General features: G+C 44.7%; 1 protein-coding gene across 4 annotated transcripts in view; it reads right to left on the bottom strand.

The window, feature by feature from the left end:
- RECQL (RecQ like helicase) overlaps positions 1-27,650 on the bottom strand; it is a 257,768-nt gene that overhangs the window by 37,671 nt on the left and 192,447 nt on the right. For all 4 annotated transcript variants that reach the window (XM_086920504.1, XM_086920518.1, XM_086920513.1 and 1 more), the window contains exons 11-12: positions 20,927-21,065; positions 3,089-3,180 (exon numbers count right to left, since the gene is read on the bottom strand). In XM_086920504.1, the coding sequence (XP_086776630.1) occupies positions 3,089-3,180; positions 20,927-21,065 (231 nt within the window). The remainder of the gene's footprint in view (positions 1-3,088; positions 3,181-20,926; positions 21,066-27,650) is intronic.

The following is a 27,650-nucleotide window of genomic DNA, read 5'->3' as shown; positions in this document are numbered from 1 at the left end:
CTGAACCTCTGACGCTACTTCAGACAGTACTGGACCTGTGAAAAACCTCTGCTAGATGGAAAGACTGCTGTGCTGCTACAAAGACTGCCACTCTGCTGGACTGCTGCACTGGAAGAACTGCTTTTCTGCTGTGCAGCCTGCAACCCTCTGCCCTGCCGAGGAAGAACTGGGGACTTTGACGTAAACCCAGAGTGATCTCCAAGGGCATGGTGGCTTGGCTGCTGTTTTAAGACTCAGTGATATCAAAGACTTACACCCTGCCCAACTGCCAGGTCCATTTGAAGTAGATCCAGGTGCTTGCTCTAGGGGAACTGAGACATCCTCTGCTGCGTAAAGCAGAATTGATGCATCGCCGCAGTTGTGGGAACAGATCCGGCACACCGCACTTGGAACCAGTGTATTGTCATTCGAATTACCGCAACCGAACTAAAGCATCGCTGCCACTGCAGTGAGAGGCAATCAACGCATCCCCTCAACTGCGTGGAGATGGATTAACATTGATGCATGGAGAATAATCGACACATCACAGACTGCGGGATCAACACCGACGCATCGCTCGGCTGCATCCTGCATCGCACTGTTGCGTCCAGGATCAAGGTACTTTTCTCCAGGGGACCATGCATGGCTCCTGTATCTGCTCACACTCCACGGTGGTTGACCTGAACTCTTTACTTTGCCCCAGTCCTGTGTGATCAGGTAACTAGATAGGTGCTTATTGCTTCAAATTGCTTTTTTCACTTTTAATCTTAAAAAAAATCATATTTTGACTTCTACTTATGTGAGTTTTGTTGATGTTAAGTATTTGTGTGGTGTTTTCATTGTGTTGCTGTTTGAAGTGTTGAATAATTACTTTACACATAGTCTCTTAAGTTAAACCTGCCTGCTTTATGCCAGGCTACCAGAGGGTGAGCACAGGTAAATTTATGGCGTGTATCTGACTAACCCTGACTAGGATTGTGGTCCCTGCTTGGACAGGGTGCATACCTCTCAACGAGAACCCCAATTCTAATAGTGAGTAGTTTGAATTGTCCTTGTGTGTGTATGGGAAGCCAGTGGAGCTCAGTCATGTGTGGTGTGATTAGTGTGTAGTGTGGGAGGTTGAGAGTGATTCTGGTCGCCAAGTTCTGAATAGTCTGCGACCTTAAGGTGAGTTTCTTCTTGATCCTGGCATTCCAGTAGTCCAGTTTGCTTGTAACAAGGGTGTGTGTGTGATGGTTTTCCATGTGCTGGTTTGGAGCCATTTGAAAAATTATCTTCAGCATCTTCAGGGTCTGGAAGCATGAGGCAGAGAATGCCCTCACTTGGGTGGTCATGTCGAGTTTCCTTTCCCACCCATGCTGAGGTTCTTTGCGTAGGTTGTGGGTATGGGTATTGGTTCTAGCTCTGTTGGCCACCAGGTGGAGTCCCACAGTGAAGTGCTCTTCCCAGAGACCACAATTTTGGTCTTGTTGTTTTTTCAGCTTCTGACAGTTCGTCTTCATCCAGTGGGCGATTTCAGTCATGCAGGCATGGACTTGATCAGAGTACTGGGCTGGTTGTCCATGAGGGAGAGAATTATATGTGTGTTGTCGGCGTAGGAGAGGACGTTGATGTTGTAGCAACGGATAATGCTGGCTAGAGGGATCATGTATGCGTTAAAGAGGGTCAAGCTCAGGTCATGGGCGACCGAGGTGTATGGTGCCAGGCTAGCTGACTGGGTCCTTCCAGTCAGGAAGCAGCAAATCGGTCAGAGTGCATGTTCTTGGATTCCAATGTCATGTAGGAATTGGATGAGGATGTGGAAGGAGACTGTGTCAAATGATGCAGAGAGATCCACACGATGAGGCCACGGGGTATCCTCCGTCCAGAGTTTTGTGGTTGTCATCCTTAGTGGCGATCAGGGCAGTTTCCGTGGTGTGTATGGGTCTGAAACCAGACTGAGTGTTATCGGGGAGTTGGTGATCATTAAGGTATTCAGTGAGATGTCGGTTGACGATTTTCTCTAAGACCTAGGCCAGGAATGGGGGTAGGGAGATCAGTCTGTAGTTTTCAAGCATTGAAGTGTCCGCATAGGGTTTCTTCTGCAATAGGAGGACAGTTGCATGTTTACAAACATATTGGAAGAGATGGGGAGACATTCAGAATGGATGTGAGCATGGCCCTAATAGGTTGCAGTCCTTTGGAGTTTGCGTTGAGGGAGCAGGGGTCTGATGAGGCCCTTGAGTGGATGGGCGTTATGGTGATGGCGGTTTCTTCCGGGGTGTTGATGGGTCATGTGTTTAGCACTGTTTCTTTGAATACAATTGGAACACTTTGGCAAGGTCTGTCCGGTCTGGTTGCGATTTAAAGATGCTGTAAATGGCAGAGATTTTATAAGTGAAGAATTGAGAGAGGCTGTTGCAGAGACCCAGCGAAGGGGTGATCAAGTTGGAGGCGGACGCTGATGAAGTGAAATCTTTCGTAATAGCAAAGATTGTGGATCATCGGGTGGTAGCATCTCAAGACAGATTTGATATCTGACTTCCTGGCTCTTTCTCCATTTGTGCTCCAGTTATTTGCAGTGGTGTTTTTATCAGTCTGAGTTCCTTGCCTACCGACTGCAAAGGGTGCTAGATCTTGTTACATTGCTGTGTTTGAGGGGGCAAGGAGTTGGTGCAGAAGGTGATCCAATTACAAGTAGAAACAAGGAACCAACAGTACTGTTTTAAGCTTAATAGCATGCTACAAGCTTCGTGTCTTATGTCCAAGATAGTACTTGCCTATCTTAACCAAATATTGCTTACAAAATGCATACAGTTATAAATGATATTCTTCCTGCTCCATAAATGTACAAAAAACGTGAAACAATGTCAAAAGACAATCAGGCTACATTAAAAACAGAAAATGCACATTGTGGTAAGATGTCAAGTAAAGTTTAACTTTACTGCTGTCGGAAAAATTAGAAATGCCAAATTATACTTTAAATTTGTTGGACATTACAGCTTTACTTGGCTGCTCTTTTCCTTCTTTTTAAAAAAAAAAAAACTGTGCATGATTTTAATATCACTGTAAGTACTTTAGTTTGACAGGCATGCTTGCATACAACGACCAAAGTTTTCAGTACACTCACGCTTCTCTCTGCAGCAGTTATCACACATTTTGTTGCAGTTTGCAGAGTCCCACACCTCATCAAAATGTTGGGCTATTAGTACACGCCGACACCTGAAAGAATAAAGATGCACACGTTCAGGAGCAGTGAATGCATAGACCTCTTGAACAAGAACTCTTATTAAGGATAGATGGGGTTTTCAAACACGTTGCCATCTCAGTAGACATTAAGACAACTGCCAAAATTCATTCATTTTGATTCTTTGAAACTCAAACAAATATATGAAATTACTGATATCAAAAGTCATTTTGAGTTTGTTTGCAATTAATTGAGCTAAGAATTAATTTAACTCCATGGCTGCTAAGGCTTTTCCCCCCCTGTGCTGATTTATTGAATTTCCCATTGTTCATGACGAGCTCAGCTCGTCATGAGTGTACGAGAGGTGTACCTCATGACGAGCTGATCTCGTCATGAGCGTCGAAGTGGTTAAACAACTACATGAAAAAATGATTACAACATTTAAAAACCAAAGATTATAGCATGTCAGTCTCGCGATAAAGGTAGAAAGTAAACATCCCACCACAATGAAGATTACCAAAAGTAAACAATAACAAGCATTGAAAATGCAATAGGTCTCGCCTTTGATTAAGTGAAAGCCATTTGCTTTGCTAATGGTATTGTAAGCAAAGCAAATGGCTTTAACTTAATGAAAGGTGAGACCTATTGCATTTTTAATGCTTGTTTTAAATGGTGATCACGCATGAGAAAAAGTAGAAGAGAATAAGTTATGCCCTTGACAACTACTAAAAATACATGGACACCAGTTAGAAGCATCTCTTTTCCATTTATGTGAATTATCCAGAATAGAGAATGTATTAATATGTGATCATATGCAAGCGCATCTCAATTCTACAGAGAAATGAATGCTCAAGTACCTCTAACCGCCCTGAACAATGAGTTAGCGCAGATAAATTAACTACTTATCCAGCTTGCAGCACCGTGGAGCAGGATACACTAATAAAAAATATGTTATCAGCACAGCTATTGCATACAGTGTTGGCAGTGGTAATAAAACTATACGTGTACAATGGTTCCCTTAGGTAATGCACGTGTAACACTGGACTGCCCAAAAGCATCCCTGTTTGAGCCACGTCTGCCTCCTGCTTGGCAGTGATATGACAACGACAAACATGCAAATTTGCCGTGATGCCTCCCTATGTCACAAGAAATTGGCATGTTTCACAAGAGCACCTGTTGAAGAGTTTATCTCACACAAATAATGATCAGTGATGCCCTGCTCTGATCATCCGCCATTTTAGAATGTGTAGCCTCCCATCTGCATGAGAGGCTTGCAGCATTATTTAGAGTATGGCGAAAGGTCTGCCGGCCTGTCTGTCGTGTTTAGAGATCTTCCTAACTTGGCACGGAAGAGAGAGCAGGAACGCAAACAGAACTTTGTAAAGGCTTAGCTATAATGAACACACTCCCCACCACATGCATTCCCCTGCAACACCCCAGCAGATGATGACACTGATCGACCCCTGCTCTCCACGGAGAGCTAGACAGCAGATCAGCATAAGTAGCCCGTCCACACCTGAATCCCATGAAAAGACGCCATATCCCATTTGTGTGAGGTTGCAGACCTACTGTGCTATAGCAGTGCCTAGAAGACCAGGGCCCGATTTTGTCAAACTTTCTGTCTTTCACCAGAAGCAGACAGCCACTTAACATGAACGTGCACATCGGCTGTCTGAAAGAGATGCCATGAGCATGCACATGGGCTGTCCGGGCGCCGTAAACTTGCACATCCCTGTCCCCCATCGGCCCCCAAACCGACGACTATAGATCTCGCCAAGGGGTGCAGCGCATGCGCTGCATCGCTAGGCGATACCTAAAAAGGGACTATCTAGTTTTACTTAAATCTGCAACATGCTTAATGGTGAATGGATTTACCCGAGGACGTCTTCTAAAACACTGCTGTTGGCCATGCTGCATGGTAAAACTGCCATCACCAAACGTGTGCACGAGAAAGGAAATCCAAAGTAGGTGTATATTGTCAGTACCCGCATATCTAGGCTCTCTAATATGATAAATACAAAAACAACAGTTGATGGACAGAATGCAGGAGTAGTTTCTGTTCTGTAACTCCAGTTCTGTAGTAGGGGTATCTCTGTTATAATCATAATCTAGTGAATAGTCCCGCCCATGTGCGTGAACCCCGGAGAAATCAAAATTAATCTCTTAAAATGTCTTCCTTGCAGTCCTGCATAGACACTTAAGAGAAAATTAAGACAAATAATGCAGTCTAACACTTCCAAGGCTACAAAAGCCGCCACTTCATCTAAACAGTAAAAAGGATAGCCAACAATGTCAGATTTTACACATGTTATCAAGTTTCCTTCAAAGAGAAAACTCCCCTTCACCAATATCCTTGAAATTATAGAGATGAAGAATTGGACAGACAAGCCCCCATAGGCTGCCATTATATGTCTGGAAAAGGGATACCGTGCCTTTAAGGAACTCTCCAGAGACCCTCAGTATCACAGGATGCACAGCCAAAGTCCTTTTACTTTCAGTTCGTTTTGAAGGTGTGGTGTATAAAGCAAGGCCTGTAGCATACATTACAGTACCATTTTCTCCACCGGGGAGGAGGGCGGGCGCTTATGACTATAACAGAGATACCCCTACTACAGAACTGGAGTTACAGAAAATAAACTACTCCTTCAGTAGTAGGGGATCTCGTGAATAGAATGGCATTCCCATCCCAAACAACCAACCCGGCAGTGGAGAAAAAACAGACAACACCTCTAATGTACAAATAGATTTCTCAATTAAGCCTGCCGAACCTGAGCATCTTCAATTGCGTCAGAGTCCAGACAGTAATGCTTAGAAAAGGTGTGGACCGACTTCCAAGTGGCAGCCCTGCAGATTTCTGCAATGGGAACATTACGAAGCAAAGCTGTTGTAGCTGCTTTGCCTCTGGTAGAATGAGCCTTAGGCTCACTCCCTAAGGTCTTGTTAGCCTTCTGATAACATAACTGGATACAACTGAACACAATCCACCTCGAGATGGACTGTTTAGAGGTGGCAAGACCAGTCCTGACCGACCCATAATTGACAAAAAATTGGTCTGACCTACGAATGTCCTTGGTCTTATCCAAGTAGAACTTCAACACCCTTCTGACATCCAGGGAATGTAAAGACCTTTCGGCTGGAGTGGAAGGATTTTGGAAAAACGTAGGCAAAGTTATAGTCTGATTGACATGGAAATCAGAAATCACCTTAGGAAGGAACTTAGGGGGAGTACGCATTACAACCTTAGCAGCATGAAATACAGTATAAGGTTCTTGACAATCTGAATCTCACTCACCCTGGGGGCCGATGTAATGGCAACGAGGAAAGCCGCCTTCAACGACAAGTGCTGCAGTGAAGCCTTATGAATGGGTTCAAAAGGTTCCTTCATCAATCTGGACAGCACCACATCTAACTCCCGGGAAGGCGAAGGACTCCGAATAGGAGGGAACACTTTCTTCAGTCCTTCCAAAAAATCCTTAATCACAGGGATCTGGAAGAAGGAAGTCTGTGAAGGACATTTCCTGTACGCAGTTAACGCTGCGAGGTGTACCTTAATAGATTGAAAATTAAGGCCAGACTGAGCCAAATGCAAGAGATCTGGAAGGACAACATCTTCCTTGCAGGTCGTCGGATCATAGTTCTTGGAAATGCACCAGATGCAGAACCTCATCCACTTGTAGGCATGGGACGTCCTAGTGGAAGGCGCTTAGCCTCCTTGAGAATATTCATGCAATCCTTAGGCAGATTCAGGTGTCCATATTGCACTCTCAGGAGCCATGCCGCCAAAGAGGTTGAGGTGCACCATCTGCCCCCTTGAACTTCGGGAGAAGGTCCGGCCGACACGGCAGCCGCAGGTGAGGTTGGAGAGACCGGGTGGAGCAGGTCTGTGAGCCACCACTGTCAGGGCCACTCCGGAGCAATGAGGATCATCCGTGCTCTGGACCGGGACAGGTTGATGAGCCCCGCCGGAATCAGGGGAATGGGTGGAAAAGCGTACAGAAAGCTGTTCGACCAGCTGATCCATAGCGCATTCCCCAGAGTCCCCGGTTGGTAATACCTGGAGGCGAAGTCTCTGCATTTTCTGTTTTCGGCGGTGGGTAACAGATCTACGTCTGGAGTGCCCTGCCTGTCGAAGATGTCTCCTAGCACTTAGTCGTTCTGTTGTGAACGTATCTAGGACCCTAATTAAATATTCCTGATTCATGCCCTTATGTGGTTATGACAAATCATATCCTTATAAAGGCATACGAATCATATCCATATTTAGTCATAGTCAATGCAGTCCAAATACGGCAAGGCTACTTCCCTAGACTCTTAGAAAGTACAACGCGTTCTTTAAACAAACCAAGCCTCCAGCAGCCCGGGAATTCCCCCTGCTTCTGTTTTGATTTGTCCTAGAACTCCTGAGAGTCCTGAAAGAACTGCCAGTTCTTAGTGACGTCTTATGTCCAACCTTAAGTCAAACTCGGCACCTTCTAGGTATAAATATACCAGCATTTGCCTTAAGCAAACACATGGTGGTTTGGAGCAGAGCGGCTATCTACTTACCCAAAGCCTAGCTGATGCGAGTGCCGAAGGAAGCCGACCCTCCCATTTGACGCACTGAGAGATACGCTGTCTTTTCTCCTGCCGAGAAATCCAGCCCCACTGTTTCCAGTAACCCTTGCAGGTTGCTGGGAGATCGAGTCCTGAGAAAGCTACAAAACCTCCTTCATTCTAAAACCAAGGTACGGAGCTGATTAGATCCATAGAGAATTCTTGATTCAGATTCTTGGCAAAAATAACTTAACTTAAACTGCAGCTCACTTACTCCATCCCACGTACTAGGCTTAGGTTAGGTACACCAGGGTAGGCGTATTTTAGAAGCACCAGTTGAGAACGTTTAGTCAACTTTTATCATTATATGTATTGTATATATTTTATCCGTTTTAAGTATCATATGGCTCAGAAACCATATAAATGCTTTTACAGTATTATTTCATAATACTCCTTTTACTGTATGCACTTTACTTTATGACAAGTATTGCAATTGTGGCAATTCACTTCTCTTGCATGAGAAAGAAGACTGCTCAATAAATAACTTTTATTGAAAACGCCAGTCTCTCTATTTCTCTGCACTCCGGTGAAACTAAGCATGCACGATTGACTGAGTGAAATAGCTATCTATTGTTTTCACCCGACTCTGGAGATATACTCCTTATTCTGGAGGGAGCAAAGTTGTCATGTTTATGCGGTTGTCAGAAGCTAATCCCTTCTTGTCTATTCAGGAAAGTTAACTCATTCCTGTTCACTCGAGAAAGTTTCTAGTGACCTCTGAGCTAGCTGGCATTCATAATTAAGTCTAACATATTCAATAGAGACCTAGTCGACCTCAGTCCTACGTCTAAACTATCGTTTATGTTATTCCAATGCGCAGAGCCTATTGGGAATATAGGAACTACACTACATGGCGCCCAACGTTTGGTAAGGCGATAATCTAACACAAGATCCTAGAGTAAATCAGTCGTGCTTTTCCCACAGACCCCTTTTTCCCGTAAAAACTCCAATAGACGTCTGGAGTGGGTAAAAGGTTAATATCCGCCAGAATTTAGTAGAAAGAGATTCCTATGTATTAGTTTTTGGTTTAGCCAATGTTGGATACAGTGTTCCAAAATATTGTGCACCTAATCTTTGTTTCCTTGAAACTCGCTCTGCAAACTTTCTGTCAGCACAAATGCCGGAAAGTGACGAAGAAAGAAATGCTTTGGCAGCTCAACTCTTAGAGGATGACACAATTATCCAAAATGACGACCCGAATGCTATAATCATCCTGGTCAATATAAGAAAAACTATAACTATGAAACTTATAGAAAACTGAGTATCATCAAGAGGTGGTACAGTCATATTTGTGGTAGAGGCCCATGAATATCGGCAGACAGAGGTATTCTATTCCTGGATACATTTTCCAGCAGCACGTGCTGTGGCATGCGAGTTCCACTACTACAAAATAGAGGCATCTCCAGAGGAATACGCCCCTTTCGAGGACGTTGAAATTCCACTAACATACCAAGAGCACCTGCTCTGGTTTAATGGCGCCCTAAAACATCAAAATCACATTACCAGGCTCGGTACACTAGGTAGACCAGGAGCCACATGGCCGGTTCTAGCCAGCTACACACCACATCCGGACATTGAAACAATGTCAGACAGAGAACTTTTAGTTCAACTAAAACAACTAATTAAAATACATAGACAATTGGTCCAATATGTCATACGGACTTCCAACAGTCCAACCTGCAATTAGAATTCCACAAAACATACCTCAACAGGGGAACACAAATAAAATTACACCACAGAATATACAATCATGTATTGGTAGAGTACCCGCAAAACGGGAACAAATTCCATTCTGGTTAGCTCAAAAAATTACTCAAATAGAGGCAGTATTTCCTGCTACTACCCCTCACGACAAACACAGAATTCTGACTATTTGTCTCCCAATGGCGATCGCCCACATGTGGAGGACTGACACACTTGGGGCACAGTCTTTGCTTCTATCTACACAAAAACACATGGTGTTCCGTCTATGGCGGTTATACCAGAGGTACTAAGACACTTATAATGAATACGGCCCAGAACCTGCTTTAACTCTATGTATGAAATTAATGAAAGACTTTAAGCAGGTCTCGGCTATATTACTAGCCAACATAAAAGGAGAAACAGCATCTTTGGCGATCCGCCAAAAATTGAAAGAAACAGATATAGCAGACCAACCTTTTCAACTTGCCAGAATAATTGAAAAATCCTATGAAGAATTAGGTAGAGATAGTTTGGGTGGGAAACCACTAAAACCCCAACTAATTGAAAATCCTGAAAAGACTTTCATTAAAAATAATCTCAACTCTCAAAAGAAGAAGTGGGAGGGTAATAAACAAACCACTCCCAGAGAAAAAACAGTTTCAGTCCAGAGGAAGGTCTCCTCCACAAAGGGATAGATCTTCAGAAGGAGGAGGCAAGTCTCCCCTAAGGGAGACCTCTGAAAAAAAGATATAACCTTAGAAATAGGGACAATTTGAGAAAACCTGACAGATAAAGATATTGATACACGTCCCGCTCGATCTTTTCAGACTTCCTCACAGAAATCGGAAAGAAGAGGACGGTCAGAACATAAAGAAGAGCACGTCCAGTCCAAAGACAAGGAACCTGCTCATCAAAATAAAAAATTACAATTTCCCAGAAAGAAGGAAGCCAGTATTAAAGTAAAACATGCCGAGAATTCTGAGGACACAAATGAAAAACGGAGAGTGGGCCCAGACAATGCTAGACAGCGCAGCAGAAGTGACCATAGCTCGCAAGATCCTGATGAATGTTCTGGAGACAGTGGACACAAACAAATATATTTAAGTGGAAACTGCAGACACCAGAGTTGGCGTGCCCCATAAACTATATGAAATAACATTACGTATAGAGGGACATAAAACTAGGAAAATAAAAGGTCTCTTCTGGGAGAATCTATCTCAAGGTTACGATATCCTTCTAGCAGAGAAAGACTGGCCACCAGAGTTTGTCAGTGAGTGCCCACATGGCGAAGAAATGATTATGCTTGCCTTCTCAAAAAACATTCAAATTCATAAAAAATTCACATTTGCCAGAAAATGGGCAGTGGCCCAAACCCCTGCATTATATAAAAATCATGTAGGATGGGATGAGGATTCTCCTCACCATAAAATCCAGTTAAAAAAATCAACCTACTGCACAGAGGCAGTATCCTGTTAAGCAAGAAGCTAAAGAACAAGTCAGAGAAATCTTAGATCAACTTGAGTATCAGGGGGTGATTGAAACATGCACCTCACAAAGGAACAATCCTTTGTTTCCTGTCTCCAAGCCAGACGATTCATATCGTCTAGTTTTGGACTACAGACACCTAAACTGTTGTTGCAAAACATTTGCAGTACAAAACTCACACAGTGCAGCACTAATGAATATCGTTCGCAAAAAAATATAAAACGACATTAGATATTTCAAATGGTTTCTTCTGTCAAAACATAGCACCAGAAAGCAGATATTTGACCTCTTTCTCCAGCATGGGGACCCAAAAACTATTTTGTCGTCTCCCACAGGGATTCAAGAATAGCCCAGGATTATTTTCAGCCAGGGTAAAAGAGTTACTACAAATGTATGATGATGAGGCATTATCTTATGTCGACGACATCTATCTTACAGACGATGACCTGGAGACACACTTGAAAAGAGTGAACACCATCATACTTGGGTTCGCATCTGAAGGGTACAAATTCAACTTTAAAAAGTCACGAATTGCCCACTTAACAGTCCTATTTTTAGGATATGAGTTATCGAGTGAAGGCAAAAGCCTAGCAGACAACTTCTTAGAGAAGTGTTCAGTACTGCAAGCTCCAAAAACACTGAAAAACTTAAAATCAATTCTAGGTTTCCTGAATTTCGGAAGAACATACATTCTAAATTATACAGAGAGGGTTAAAGCTCTCTACGAACTAATAAAACCTGATTTTAAACCAATTAATTGGCAGCAGCGGCAGAGATACATACCCTATTATTGACAAATTGCCCCGTGCATTTCGTAGAAATGTTAAGCCAAATCTTAAACATGTCAGATACCAGTGGCATCGCACATGTATTTAAGACAATTTTTTCGGGACTGTTAGCACCCTTTGAAACAGTTCTGGGCATCTTTCCGAATTTCGTGCATTCTTTTTTCGGTGGCCTGCCTCTTTTTTTGGGACTCTTAGCAGGAATGTTATTTTTGTTCCTCCTGCTCAGATATGGCAAGCCAAGTCACAGAAAAAACTCAGGCTACGATGGAAGAAACGATCCTAGCAATAAGATACCGAGAACGTATCACTAAAGTCCTCGGATTGGCCCGGCTAAGAGATCTGAATACTACCTGGTTTCTTTCATTCAGAACAATCTGGCAAGATTGCGTCTTACCTGTGCTTCGATGTCTGCTATGCGGAGAAGAATGCGTGTTGGACGTCTGTCTTACACTACCATCAGCAGTACCAATGGATATCGATGCTTTGCTTGGTTCGGTAACGACTCATGCAACGTGTTGTCCCCAGCGGCTACCTATTCTGATGACGGCATTCGTTGTGACTTCACCATTACGATTAGGTGGCGGTGAAGTACAAGATGAAAGCGGCACCACACAGGTACCGCCTTCGGTGAACATTGCTAATCTAAACACTGAGGATGGCAATGCATCGCATATATGCACTATTTCCGATTTTTCGGAATTGGCCCAACATTCACCTACTGTTGTAGACAAATTTTTTGCCGGCCTATCTGAGGTAATGTTCTCTCCTAACAACGGGAATATTTGAAATAGCAAGCACACAGCGTTCCCTGAACTCTGAATTCGGCCTTCAGTTTTCTATAAACAACACTACTGAAAACATTTGGAACTACTTTTTTTCCCCCATGAAAGCAAAATTATTTTTTCCAATTTCCAAAATATTTTTTTTTTGGCACATGGTACTCTGCTTTAAGTAGAACTATTCCTAGAGAACAGAACTTCTATTTTTAGAGACTCTAGAGACAATATTTTGAATCAGGCTCTAGCACATGTACAATCTTATATAATTATGTGATGAAATGGTCTCAACCTTCTCTTCTGTATTAAGAGCCTTTTCATAAATGTAACTTTCGTGATTCATTCAGTGAAAATTATAATGCACTACAACGAATATTATCTGAATGGTGCCACTGCTTGAAACGTACAGTATAATGCTCATTTTCGTGTATCTATACCATTTCAAATGCATTATATGTATTTTGGGGTGGGCTGGAAAACATATGAATACTTATATGTTTATATATTGCTTAGTATTTAGTAATGATGGACATTATACGTGGAGTGGGTGTTTTGAACGTATCTAGGACCCTAATTAAATATTCCCGATTTATGCCCTTATGTGGTTATAACAAATCATATCCTTATAAAGGCATAAGAATCATATCCATATTTAGTCATAGCCAATGCATCCAAATACGGCAAGGCTACTTCCCTAAACTCCTAGAAAGTACAACGCGTTCTTTAAACAAACCAAGCCTCCAGCAGCCCGGATATTCCCCCTGCTTCTGTTTTGATTTGTCCTAGAACTCCTGAGAGTCCTGAAAGAACTGCCAGTTCTTAGTGACAGTTCGTAGTGACATCTTATGTCCAACCTTACGTCAAACTCGGCACCTTCTAGGTATAAATATACCAGCATTTGCCTTAAGCAAACACACAGTGGTTTGGAGCAGAGCGGCTATCTACTTACCCAAAGCCCAGCTGATGCGAGTGCCGAAGGAAGCCAACCCTCCCATTTGGCGCACTGAGAGAGACGCTGTCTTTTCTCCTGCAGAGAAATCCAGCTCCAGTATTTCCAGTCACCCTTGCGGGTTGCTGGGAGATCGAGTCCTGAGAAAGAGATACAAGACCTCCTTCATTCTAAAATCAAGGTACGGAGCTCCTTCCCACGTACTAGGCTTAGGTTAGGTACACCGGGGTAGGCGTATTTTTGAAGCACCAGTTGAGTACGTTTAGTCAAACTTTTTTTTCATTATATGTATTGTATATATTTTATCCGTTTTAAGTATCATATGGCTCAGAAACCATATAAATGCTTTTACAGTATTATTTCATAATACTCCTTTTACTGTACGCACTTTACTTTATGACAAGTATTGCAATTGTGGCAATTCACTTCTCTTGCATGAGAAAGAAGACTGCTCAATAAATAACTTTTATTGAAAAAGCTATCTATTGTTTTCACACGACTCTGGAGATATACTCCTTATTCTGGAGGGAGCAAAGTTGTCATGTTTATGCGGTTGTCAGAAGCTAATCCATTCTTGTCTATTCAGGAAAGTTAACTCATTCCTGTTCACTCGAGAAAGTTTCTAGTGACCTCTGAGCTAGCTGGCATTCATAATTAAGTCTAACACATTCAATAGAGACCTAGTCGGCCTCAGTCCTGCGTCTAAACTATTGTTTATGTTATTCAAATGCGCAGAGCCTATTGGGAATATAGGAACTACACTACAGTTCAGTGTAGTTTCTAGCACTAGCCTGCTGAGTGCGTCCGCCTGAGCATTCTGCACACGTGGCAGATGGGTAGCCGTTATCGTCAGTCCTCTGGCTAGCAGCCGAAGCCAGATCGCCTGCGCTTCTTGTGACAGTGTGCGCGATCTCGAGCCCCCCTGCTTGTTGAGGTAATACATAGTGGTCGTATTGTCCGTCTGCACAAGCAAGGAATTGGTCTGGAAGGACGGATGAAAGGCCTTCAGTGCCAAGTGGACAGCTCTGAGTTCCAGGAAATTGATGTGATACGTTGACTCCGCCGGGGACCACGTTCCCTGGATCTGAAGATGGTCTGAATGCGCTCCCCAGCCTTGGAGAGAAGCATCCGTGCTGATAGTCTGAATGGAAATGTCCTTGTGGAATGGAACCCCTTTGAGGAGATTCTCTGCTGAGCACCACCATTTCAGGGACGGTTGAGCGTGAAGGGACAGCCGGATCCTGTCGTCCAAGCTCCCCTGCTTCTGGTCCCACTGATCCTCCAGACATTCCTGCAGCGGCTTCATGTGGAGGCGTGCGTGTGTCGTGAGGAAGATGCAAGAGGCCATCGACCCCAGTAGATGGAACCGCCATGAAAGCCTGAGCCTTAATCAATAAGCGCCTCTCCTCCGAAGGAGACACGCTTGCTGAAAGAGTATCGATGGAGGCTCCCAAGTACTGTAGGCACTGGACAGGAGTCGGAACAGACTTGGACATGTTTATGTGCAACCCCATCTGGCTCAACAGAACAGCCGTCCTGTTGGAGGTGTAATTGCGCTTCCTGGAAGGTGGAGGCTTTGATCAACCAGTCGTCCAGGTAAGGGTAGACGAACACCTTGTTCTTTCTCAGGTGAGCCGCCACCACTGCCATGCACTTTGAAAAAGTCCTGGGCGCAGACTTCAGTCCAAACGGTAGTACGGTGTACTGACAGTGATTTGTGCTGACCAGAAATCGCAGGAACTTCCGATGTTTCCATTCAATGGGCACATGGAAGTACGCATCTTGCAGATCTATTGCGCAAATCCAGTCTTCTCTTTGCAGCTGAGGATAAATCTGGTGCAGAGACAGCATGCAAAACTTCTCCCTGTGAATCCATTTGTTTGCTTGTCGCAAATCCAGAATGGGCCTGAACTCGTTCTTGTCCTTCTTGCACACCAGAAAAAAAACGGGAGTAAAGACCCTTTCCCCTTTGAGACAAAGGAACATCTTCTATCGCCCTTTTTCTTAACAGGGTATCGGCCTCCGCTTGGAGCTCAAGCAGCTGGAACTGCGAGCAAACCGGTGGAATCGCTGGAGGAGAGAGGACAAAACGAAGACTGTATCCATTGCATACAATATTCAGCACCCACTTGTCCGGAGTAATTTTTCTCCACTCTGCCAAGTAATTCTGTGTGCTTCCCCCCACCGGAGCGGGTAACGGAAGAGGGGGAAGTAGCACCTCAGGGCTTAGACCCAGCCGGGCCCTTGTTCGCCGAGGAGGACTGCTGTCCGCCTCTGCCCCTCTGACGCTTCTGGAATGGTTGCCCCTGGTACTGCTGTTGTTGCTGTTGACCAGCTTGACGACCCTGCCCTCGTCTTTGAGAACCATACAGCCTCTGTAACGGGCGGAAGGACTTCTTCTGCTCTTTTGGTTTCTCCAAACCAACGGCTTTAAGTGTCTCTACCTCTGCCTTCATGCGGGACATCTCCTAGTCCGTAAGTGACCCAAAGAGAGTCGATCCAGAGAATGGTAAATTAGCGACTTTCTGTTGCGCCTCCGGTTTGAGAGATGCAAGGCGCAACCAGGCATGTCGTCGTAAATTGATGCCATGGCAGTAACCATGAGCTGCCAGGGGAGAGGCGTCTGCTGCACAGCTGATGACCTGATTGGAGACCATCATGCCCTTATTCAAAATCTCCTGGAAGTCTTCCCTCCTATCTTTCGGGAGTAGCTCCAGGAATTGCTGCAGGGACTCCCGCAAGCAGCAGTCATAGTGACCCAAGAGCACCGAGGCACTCGCCGCTTTCATGGAGGTTGCTGCCGTCCCGCAGACTTTCCGTCCAGCTGAGTCCATCTGATGACTTTCCTCATCCGGCGGCACCGTAGGAGACAGGGCAGTAGCATGTTGCTTCTTGGCTGCAGTTACGATAACAGAATCCGGCACCGGATCTGATCTCAGGAACACCGGATCGGAATCCGGGGGCCTGTACTTCTTTTGCAGCCGGGACGGAGCTGACTTCACCGAGACCGGAGTCAGAAAAAGCTCCAAAGCCGGTTCCTCCAGTCCTGGCAACAAGGGGTGAGACAAATGCCGCTTGTGTAAGGTTTCAAATATCACCGATGTAGAAGGTGTGGGTACCGTTAAAGTGATTCCCAACTTCGCTGCCCCTCTCAATAGCACCTCCTGAAATGTAACAATGTCATCCACCGGTGACACCCTCGTATGGGGGGAATCCGATAAGTTGGGAAAGTATCCCCGGCCACTGAAATAGTCCGTATGACGGGACCTTGACCTATCCCTCCGGTGACGATGACGGGACCATGTCGTAGACTGACGGTCACTCCGCGATCGATGTCTCCTTCTGGACCGTGATCTAGACCTCTTAGGCCTCGGGCGACCCACTAGTCATACAGGAGGCAGGAGCTGCGGAGGCAGAACCGGAGTCCTAGGCTGTGGAGGCCTCGTAGGCGGTGACAGAAGGTGAGGCAGAGATGGAGGAGGCAGTTGTGGAAGCGGAGGAAGAGGCGGAGGTGGATAAGTCGGAGGAGGAGGTAGCGGAGGAGGCTTCCTCGGAAGCAATGGCGGAGGCGTAGGCGTCCTGGGCCTAGAAGGCGAATAAGTCCAAGAATATTCGGATTCCGAACACCTAACCACTCTTCTCTTCTTCTGCACAGGTCTTGAAGAGGATACCCTGGAGGCAGACCTCTTTTCAGCCGAGCGCCGGCGTCGCCGCGACCGGGGACTCGTCGATGCAGAAGACAGGCTGACTACTGAGGCAGAGGACACCTTCCTGGCCCTTGAATGCCTCCTCGACGTAGACTTTTCCTTCCTCACCGTCTATCTCGCCTTTCTGCTTCTCGACGTCTATCGTCTAGACGTCGAACTCCTCGACGTCGACTCTCTTCTCTTCGATGTCGACTAGTCTTTCCTTGACGTCAAACGTCGAGTCGATCTCAACAGCAAACGGTGGTGTCGCCTGGACGGCGAGCGCCGGTGCCTCGTGGACTCATCTCGACGTCGATGATATGTTGACGCCGGTGAAGTCCTCGACGTCGACCTCGTCCGAGGTCTCGAAGTCCTTCACCTCGATGTCAAACGTCGACGACGCTTCGACCCAGAGCCCTGGGTCGACGGGGAACAGATAGTGGTCATGCCTCTCGACGTTGAAGCCATCGACGTCGACCGGGACCGGTGCCTTTTCTGGGCCTTTTTTTTTGACTGGGGAGTCCCCCAGAGGCCGAAGCACTGGCAGAGGACGATGACTGAGTCCCTCCATGCCCAGACCCACCTGGTTCTTGATGTCTCCTCTGCTCCAGGCCTTGGAGACGAATCTTCACGTAGGGTCCTCCTGGAGAAGGATTGACAAATCTCACAGGCTTCAGGGACATGGGAGGAAGGAAGACAGAGTATACATACTCTGTGGGGGTCAGATGTAGCCTTCTTCCTGGCACACTCAGGGCACTTGTCGAATAAAGCTGGCATATTCGACAGAAAGAGTGGGCAAAACTGGCTAAAAAACACAGCAAAAGAAAGAGAAAGACCCCAGACCACGAGTGAAACACTCAAAACACTTGAAACGTCCCAAAAATTGAAGAAATACTCAAAAAGAGAGAGCTCAATGCTCCAGGGTTCTGCTAGCAGGAGCCGGGAAAAAAACTGAAAGTAAAAGGACTTTGGCTGTGCATCCTGGGATATAGAGGGTCTCTGGAGAGTTCCTTAAAGGCACAGTATCCTTTTTCCAGACACATAATGGCAGCCTATGTGGGCTTGCCTGTCCAACTCTTCATCTCTATCATTTCAAGGATTTTGGTGAAGGGGAGTTTTCTCTTTGAAGGAAACTTGGTAAAATGTGTAAAATCTGACATTGTTGGCTATCCTTTTCACTGTTTAGATGAAGTGGTGGCCTTTGTAGCCTTGGAAGTGTTAGGCTGCATTATTTGTCTTGATTTTCTCTTAAGTGTATATGCAGGACTGCAAAGAAGACATCTTAAGAGATTATTTTGATTGCTCCGGGGTCCACGCACATGGGCGGGACTATTCACTAGTTTATGACTATACACAAAGATTCCCTACTACAGAACAATGTCATACATTCACCCCAGTACGGAGATCTGGTCCTAAATCCATAGTTTTTTTGCTCACCATGCCATTCCAGTTTGAACCCAGCCATATGCAAATCAGTCTTGACCATGTGCCTCATGGGAACGGGTTGGACTGTTCCCATGAGGCAAAGGGTCACACTGATTTGCTTATGGCCATGTCTGAACTGGGGTGGTGGAGTGAGCTAAAGAATGATGATGGATTAAACCCAGATTAGTTGACTGGGGGTGATTGTTTGCTTTGTTCCAACGCTCCGTCCATCATCCCCTTTGGTATCGCTTTGTTTGCCCTAAGCTGGCAGGGTATGCCCAGACGTGGGTCCCTTGCTCACTTTGCCACTGGATTTAAGCTAGCCTGGCTGATGACGGCTGATTAGCCAGAAACCAGCCCCAGGATGCTTGTTTCCGGTCCAGGGAAGACATGGCTTGGCAGTTCGGGTTGGACTGTTCCCATGAGGCACAGGGTCAGATTGATTTGCATATGGCCTTGTCTGAACTGGGTTGGTGGAGTGAGCTTAAGAATGATGATGGATTGAATCCAGATCAGTTGGACTGAGGGTGAGTGTTTAATTTGCTCCAACGCTCCGTCCATCATCCCCTTTGGTTTTGCTCTCTAATATGATAGACAATGTTTGACACCAGGTATGGGGCGTAATTTGACATTTATAAGGAACTTTGACACCACTATTCGCATAACCTTCTTACATAGTGCTAACTCCGCTGGACATGTGGCAGACATGTCACTCAATAAGGCAACTGAACTGCCACCATTTCAGGCACACTTAGTTTTGTATACTGGAGGGCGGATAATGGAACTGGTGGTTTCTCTCCCAGAGGAATAAATATCAAATAAAGTACCCCAGGTCATACATTATGAGGATATTGCATGTTACTTAGGAGATCCATGACAGCATAGAGGAACAAGGCCAAGGCGAAGTTTCTTTATATGCTCACGGAACATCAAAGGTGACTTGCAATATCCTTTTAGTGTACATCTGGAGTTACTTATTCCTTATAACGCACTCCATCAATATTCCAAGAAACAGCTGAAATCCTTGGTGCGTGGCTCTTTAATGTGAAAGAAATCGAACGTTTGAAAACCTGAAGAATAAAAGCAGAACCTTTAGTGTAAAATAAACCCACCAAAAAGCAGTGCGATATTTGTTGCACAAAGATATTAGAATCAGTTTGTTACAAGTCAGATCTCAAAATATTACGTGGCTCAAACTGTGTAGAAACATGCAGAGAGAGTCTTTCCTATGACTACTAAAAGAGTGCAAAAAATAAACATGTTGCCAAAAATATATATTTTTTGCTGATCACTGGTCAACTAGAAAAACCGAGCAGAAGGAGGAAAAGGCAGATGTCATTTTTTATAAACTGCATCTTTAATTAAGCTCCCTGTTTTGCCTTTTGCCTTGACTGCTGGCTCTGGCAACAGCCAGTGTGACATCAGAAGTCATCTGTAATAAGATACTACAGTTGAGCAACTACGTCATTTCTTTATTACAAGCAACTAAGAATATTACAAGTCCGTCTGTATAAAGGAAATCGGAGACGGGATTTTATAGAGGGATTGCAGGCACCTATGTATTTTTGGACAGATACAGAATTATGTGACTGAATTCCTGAAGGTTTCTTTGATGATTCTGCATTACCCTCTCTAATAAATCAGGATTTGGCAGCCTGTGTCCTCATTCCCTGTTTGTCTGAGCTAGTGTCTGGATTGCTGAGAGAGAAAGATGTAATGAAATGTTGGTGTGGAGCAGGAGCTAAGAAAAAAGTTACAATTAGAGGGAGAATAACTGAAGGGCCTATCAAGACTAAGAACATACCTCCTAACTAAACAACTCTAAACTCCTGTATGGAGACTGCCCTCTCACCTCAACACAGGTCCTTTAGTTATATGATAAGCTGGACTAGCCAAAAACGCTTTTGCATGTGTTCAGGTGTATTGGAGGAACCATGCAAATACTCCGAATATCTATCTATTCCTCACACTACTGCTCTGTGAAAAAGAGATATGCATGTGTTTTGGTCAGATCAGTGGGTATGCAAGAAGACACCACAGAAAGGAAAATAAGGTACTGAACTATTTTAGATAGAGTGAGTACTACAAAGCAATAGCGAACAGTGTACAGAATCTTCTCAAAAGAAATTCATACTACCATCAGTCATGAAAGAGATTGGCACACAATGGGACAACGCAGGTAAAAAAACACAAGAATTCAAGATAAATAATCAAAGCTTAACAATGTAGGCGTTTCGTTTTCAAATGACCTAATCAGGCACTGTTGTAGAACTTAACAATATAAAAAGAAACGTTTTTATCATTTACAAAATACGGACCTTATATTATTTAAGGTCAAACATAATTTATTATTAGGGTTGTATAAGTGAGTTCACAGAAAAGCTAGAACAACTCACCTGCTCCAATTCAGACAGTACGACACCATCTCATACAGCTTCTTCTGTCCAACATTCTCCATCACTACCATTGAGCTAACTCGATAGATGTCTCCAAAACCATAGTATAAAATACAGTCTGCTTTCTTGTCATCTCGACCTGGAACACAAGGACAATATGAATAGAAATTAACCTGAATTTCAAATAGAACAAGGATTACCAACAAGAACGTCTCAATATTAAAAGGGACCGCTGCATTACATACCCAGTAACACTAGTACTCTATGGCCCTTATTTAAAGAGCAAGAGTATCCTCAGAAATATTTGTTAATCAGATTACAGCACACTGCTACTCTTCTACAGATCTAGTTTAATATTCAGCATGGCTGTATTCCGGAAAAACCCATTACACCACAGTAATAACTTTGGATGCTACCGCCAACTTGAGCCTGGTAAGACCTACATATCAATTAATGCCCTGAAGTTTGTGCTAATATTATTACTGCAACTCATTCCAACATTGATGAGACACAACACGTACAAAAGGGGTAACAGTGCACCTCCTGCTTACTAATAACTCATGCAATCCAGGTTATATAGAACTGTTTTGCCGCAGAAGCGAAACTGTAAAAGAAGGCAGGGAAACACATTTCTTAGTTTGAAAGAAAGTCTGATGAGAGTTTTGGGGGAAAAGAAGGATGGCCTACATTCACCAACTTATCCTTGTGGAAAACCACATTAAGTCGCTTGGCATCAAGTTCTAGGACATACTTCCCATCAGTGGTCCATGTTCGGTAAAATATTATTCTCACTGCAAGGTACCGGTTGAAAGGGCTTGAGATAACGTTTTGGAAAAAGGCTTCAATCCCAGATGGGATAAGTTTGTCAGGCTGGAAAAAGATATGATAAAGAACGCCAAAACATTTGTGAAAAATCAATTCTGTAACAAATAGGACTCACGTAGAGTATTCCTATACACCAAGGTTACAAAGTAAAAATGTCAAAATGTTCCAACCGGGAAAATAGGAAAAGGACACCACTGACTGAGCAGGGTAGGGTATTTTCTCTTGAGTCAAATTACATAAACAGAATTATTTCTCCCAATACTGATTCATGAAGCACTGCTAAGGTTAAAGGTCAAACATTTTCTATTACTGTTGGGAGAGAAGGAAGCAAAGTGCTTACTTTCCCAAGGACCATATATCAAATAATCAGATTCTGCTAGGAGGCCAAGATAGAATAAATGTATGATCTGAGAAGAAGGGTTTATCTGACGCTAGCAAAGTACCTTGGCCAAATAGGGAGCTGTATGAGAACCACATAAAATCACTCGACTAAGGCGGGCGAAAAACATCTACCATTAGGTGTAATATGAACACTTCATTTTTATGAGGTATAAATAAAAAAGAAAAAAACTACATCTGGGAAACACAATGTCTTTAAAAAACAGCAAAGTGATATAAGGAATGCTTGAATTCGTGTCAAACACTGATGATCACTAAGCAAGCATTCTAGTCCATTATTATTTTCCTCACAATGCCACTACCGACGGTAACCAGCCATATGCAAATAAACCTGGGTCAGCCCAAGCTGCCAGAACTGGAGCCCGCCAGATGGTAACACAAGCCAATCCTGGCCAGTTTTGTTCTACTTCGACATTGTCTGTAAGCTATAGCTTGATTCCTATGACAGAGTGAAAACAAGACCTAAGTTTGGGTATTGCTGCTGCATTTCAGACATCTACTGAAACAAGAAAATGATGGAAGGAATGCAATGCCTGAATTAATCTAAACCACGGATGATAACTGGTGGAAACTGACTCGGACTGTCTCTGGGCTCTGCCTAACCAGGGCCAGTGCTATGCTGAAAACACACTTAGACTTCAGTGAAACCACATACCTACACTAGGGTACACTATGGGAGAGGGTACCCCTATGATTGGCAAGGCCTCTCCTAAAAGGCCCTAGTACAGCAGGGGAATTAAAAATACCTATATGTCCCTAGTATATAATAGGGCATGGCAGTTTAGATGCCGGCCCCCCTTACTGCACTTGCGCGTGTGCACTGCTGAAGCCTGAGGTTAGTTTAAAAGCAGCCCTGTGTTGCAGGACTACTTTTAAAATGTAAATTGAGCCCAAACTCGACTTTGGTGTTTGAGGCACTCAGAAATTATTAAACTACAATGTTTTGGCCTATTAGGCATCCCCAGTGTTTCTCCTAGGTGTGCCAGGGGTAGGGGGTCAGGCATTTATAAGTAGGACCCTTATAAAATAGGTTGTATATGCCCTCGGGATAGTGAACCTGCATATTTCAATTCCCCCATTGTAGTAAAGTGTAAAATCGACATTTGTGCTAGGAGCACAGTGGAGTGAGGATCTACAATATTTTTACATATTCAGAACCCCTAAAGTCTCCCCTAGTTGTTCTGTGGGTGGGTCCTGTAGATAGGCAGGGTCCTTTTAAAAGATGTTTTGATGTTTTCAGGGGTGGGGAATTCCTATCTCCCGACACCCGAGACATCTAGATTTCTTACAAGGGCAGGAGGTTTTAATTTCTAACTTGTCCAAAGGACAAGTAGACAGTCTTGCTGTAATCCGACACACAGCTCTTCAACCCTTTTGGTCACAGTCAGTTAATAAGAAGCTCTGAGCAGTTTATTGGCAGTGAAAGGGTCAATGCAAAAGATGGGGCCTACACTTTAATTTCCCCAGAGCAGAACAACAATATGATGGAGCTGAGCTCAAAGTTGCAGCTCTATATAAAACATCCACAGCACTGTCAGGTAAGAGTCTTTTTGCTTTCTCCCAGAGGCTCTTGTGTGGCTTCCAGGCCCTCCTCTGGTCCTTTCATTTTCTTCGAACACAAGACACAGCTCCAGAACAATCCTATCACTGGAATGTAAGAGGCTGCCTTAAGGGCCTCTCAGCTCCTGCTCTGACTTCATCCTTGGGACCCCCTGCCTTTTATTCTGTGCTTCACCCTTGAGCCTCAATTAGGCCCCAAGATCCCTCCTCACCCTCACCTCCAGGGGGCCTACAGTAAAGCCCATGCTTTCCCTTCTCATGCAGCCCCTGCACAACCCTCCTTTGCGCTTTGCTTTGCCTCTACACCTTATGTTTCACCCGGTGCCTATACTTGCTAACCTCCCCCCCCCCCCCGAACTCCCCCCCCCCTTTACTGCCCCCCTCTGACTGCCCTGACTCACTCCCCTTGCCTCTCATATCTTACCTCTTCCAGGGCTTACGTTATAGTTAATTAGTTCCCCCATGGGGAATTCATGCAATCCTAAGGCGCACCCTCATTTCTCTCCTTGCACTGCGCCTCTCCTCTCACTTGGTGCGTGCACCAGGGGCATCTGACCAAGCAGCTGTAGCAGCTACAGCAGCTGTAAACGTCCTAATGGGCCTCTTCTTTCTGCAGGTCCAGACAAAGGTTTATAATTGACATGAAAGGGTGGATGGATATATACATGGATGAATGAGTGAAAGGATGGATGTAAGGATGGATAAGTGAAAGAATGGATGCATGAGTGCAAGGGTGAATGAATTGATGGATGGATGAGTGAAAGGATGGATGTAAGAATGGATAAGTGAAAGGATGGATGAGTGCAAGGGTGAATGAATTGATGGATGGATGAGTGAAAGGATGGATGTAAGGATGGGGTGAAAGTGGATGGATGATTGAAAGGATGGATGGTTGAATAAAAGGGTGGATTGATGGATGAGTGAAAGTGCTAGAATGGCTGATGGAGTCGGCGGATGGGTAGGTGGATGGATGACTGGGTGGCAGTGCTTAATTTGAGCTGGTGGTTTCCAGTGCTTGGCACCGGCACTTAATTGTCAACACTGGCACATATGACAGTTTGCTGCATGGTGGTGCTCTTTGTCTCATTTTGAGACGAGCATAACAGTTGTTTATTAATTCAGTGCACTTTAAAAATGACTAATGCCTGCCGCCAAAGCCATTCTTATAGCTTTGCGGCTCTGGAATAGTCAGAATTGTCACACTTGTAGGGTGTGATGGTTAGTAGTTGTGTTGGTGCTGTCATTGGCAGCGCTGACAGCAGCAATGGGTGGTGCACGCGGAAGTGGTCTCCCGAAGAGGGCCCTGGCACTTCTATTTTTACAAGTTAAGCACTGCTGGGTGGAAGGATGGCTGGGTGGAAGGATGGATGGCTGGGTGGAAGGATGGATGGCTGGGTGGAAGAATGGATAGATGGGTGGAAGAATGGATAGATGGGTGGAAGAATGGATAGATGGGTGGAAGAATGGATAGATGGGTGGAAGAATGGATAGATGGGTGGAAGAATGGATAGATGGGTATATGGAAGGATGGATAAATGGGTGAATAGTTGAGTGAAACAGTGGATGGAGGGATGAGTGAAAGGGTGGATGGATATGGGTGGATGGATATGAGTGAAAGGGTGGATGGATGGGTGAAAGAAGGAAGAGCAAAGGGATGGATTAATGGAGGGATGAGTGAAAGAGTTGATGGATATGAGTGAAAGGGTGGATGGGGTGAAAGTGGATGGATGAGCGAAAGGATGGATGAATGGATGGATGGATGAGTGGAAGGAAGGAGGAATAGATGAGTTTGAATGATAGATTTGGAGCTGGAAGGATAGGTTTGGCCCAAAGGATGTTGTGAACCACTCGTTTTAGCAGCTCCAACAGGGGTGGATCTCTTGTTGAGCATCTTCTGTCTGCAACTCAGCAGACAAAGGCCCATAATTAACGTGTAAGGGTGAGAGAGTGAGTGAGTGAAAAGATGATGTGTGGGTAAAAGCATGGATAGATGAGTGCATGTTTGAGTGTAAGTGTGGCTTGCTAGATGGATGAATGAGTGAAAGGATGGATGATTGACAGGGATGGTGGAGGGACGATGGATGTGTTGAAGAAAAGGGGGAAAAGATAGATGGGTTGAAGGGTGGATGGATCAGTAAGCGAAAGGATGGATGAGTGAAAGGGTAAATTGATGGATGAGCGGCAGGATGGAAGAGTGAAAGGGTAAATTGATGGATGAGCAGAAGAATGGGTGAGCAAAAGGATGGACACATGGCTGAGATGGGTGGATGGATATGCTTGGGGAAGGATGGATAGATTTGGATATGGATGGGCGGATGGATGGATTGACAAACAGAATGGTGAAAGGCTGATTAAAGAATGAATGGAAGCCAATGTAAAGGTGAAATGCTAGATGTCAGTGGGTAAATTAAAGGATGAATGGGTAGATCTGCGGAAAAGAGGCAAAAAAAGGAAATCACTAGAATTCAAATCCTTCTATACTATGAGCCTGACATAACCAGAGAGGCTTTTATCCGAGTTCTTCTGTGAGTGCTGCCATTATTTGACGGTGCACTACATGATGGCACCAAAGGAACAAGTGGATTTTGTACAGGACAAGTAGATTTATGAAGCTACCTGTCCCATGGACAGGTAGATCTTTTATTAAATTCCACACCCCTGCTGTTTCATAAGCCCTGGTGTTGGAGAATTTGCCCAGTTCATTTTCCCCACTGCAGATTTCCACCAACATGGCAAGGCGTTATTAATTAATAAATCCTGTTAGGAATTTCAGAACATATCATTGAAAGACACAGGAGAATGGTACTGATAAATCCAACAACATGCTGTTGTTAAATTTATCCTAAAATGTACAGAAAAAAGGTCACACGACTTCCTTGTCTGCAAGTCAAAATTCAACCGTATAGTGGTCAGGCTGCTTTGATGAAATGATAAGTGGCACCTAGGGTAACAAGCCATTCAGGGAGGAAATGGTTCTGCTGCATAGGAATGCCAGAGCAACAGGAAAGGGTCGTAAAGCGTGATCTTCGAAACAAGGAGGGGACAGCCAGAAGAAGCCAGGTCCACCTACCCCCTATGAACCCGGCCAGATGGCAGGCTTAAGGAAGGAATAAGCATATGCTAGGGGGAGGGAGACTATGGAGATGAGCCATCCTGGAAGTTGGTTTTGCCAGCTCTTGCCTACCTGCTGAGACTCCAGCCATACTGAATTTTTGAAGACTAGTGCTTTCTGGTACATCATAGGGCCACACTCTGGAGGAAACCGTCATGCTATGGGGTGCTGCTCTGCACCTCATTGGACAGGAGTATCCTCCTGTTTGACCCAGAGAACACTGAATAATTATCTGAGAGGGGCAGAGCCTCTAAGACCTGTTGCTTGAAACAAGATGAAGAAGTAGTGTCCATGTTGAGAAATTTGATTTGCACTAAGCAGGCCCTGCACTCTGACTGACTGTGCCTGCTGCACAATCTGGAACTACAGCCCCGTGGATCAAACCTGCTTCATAAGGACTAAACAGTGGACACCCCGCAAGCTACAGTTTAATAGAGCTCACCTGGAAAATCATCACCATAGGACCACAGCCTGGAGTGTCTCCCATGGATCTGTAAGGGTTTGTCCAAGTGGATTGTGGGAATTGAAGTCCCAAACTTTCAAGGACCGTCTTTAAGATTCCAGACTCTTCTAGTACTTTTTGGCCACTCTAGGACCCTCAAAGAAACTTCAGAAAGAAGTTTGACATTTTGAGCAACTTTGGAAAAATCTCCATAAGAGGACCGAGTCGACCTGGCCAGCCAAGCCACGACCCTCAACCGCGATCAGGCATGCCCTCTAAATTTGTCCCACTGAAAAGCTCTGGACGTCCAACTTCCAGAGTTTGACCGGGAGCTGGTCGAAATCCAAGCTGACAAGCCCTCACCAAATCCGGCCTGCAGAACAGCA

Source organism: Lissotriton vulgaris, chromosome 1_1 (assembly GCF_964263255.1).
Source record: "Lissotriton vulgaris chromosome 1_1, aLisVul1.2, whole genome shotgun sequence".
In the NCBI taxonomy this organism is placed as follows: Eukaryota; Metazoa; Chordata; class Amphibia; order Caudata; family Salamandridae; genus Lissotriton; species Lissotriton vulgaris.
This window is presented reverse-complemented; position numbering and strand designations above follow the sequence as displayed.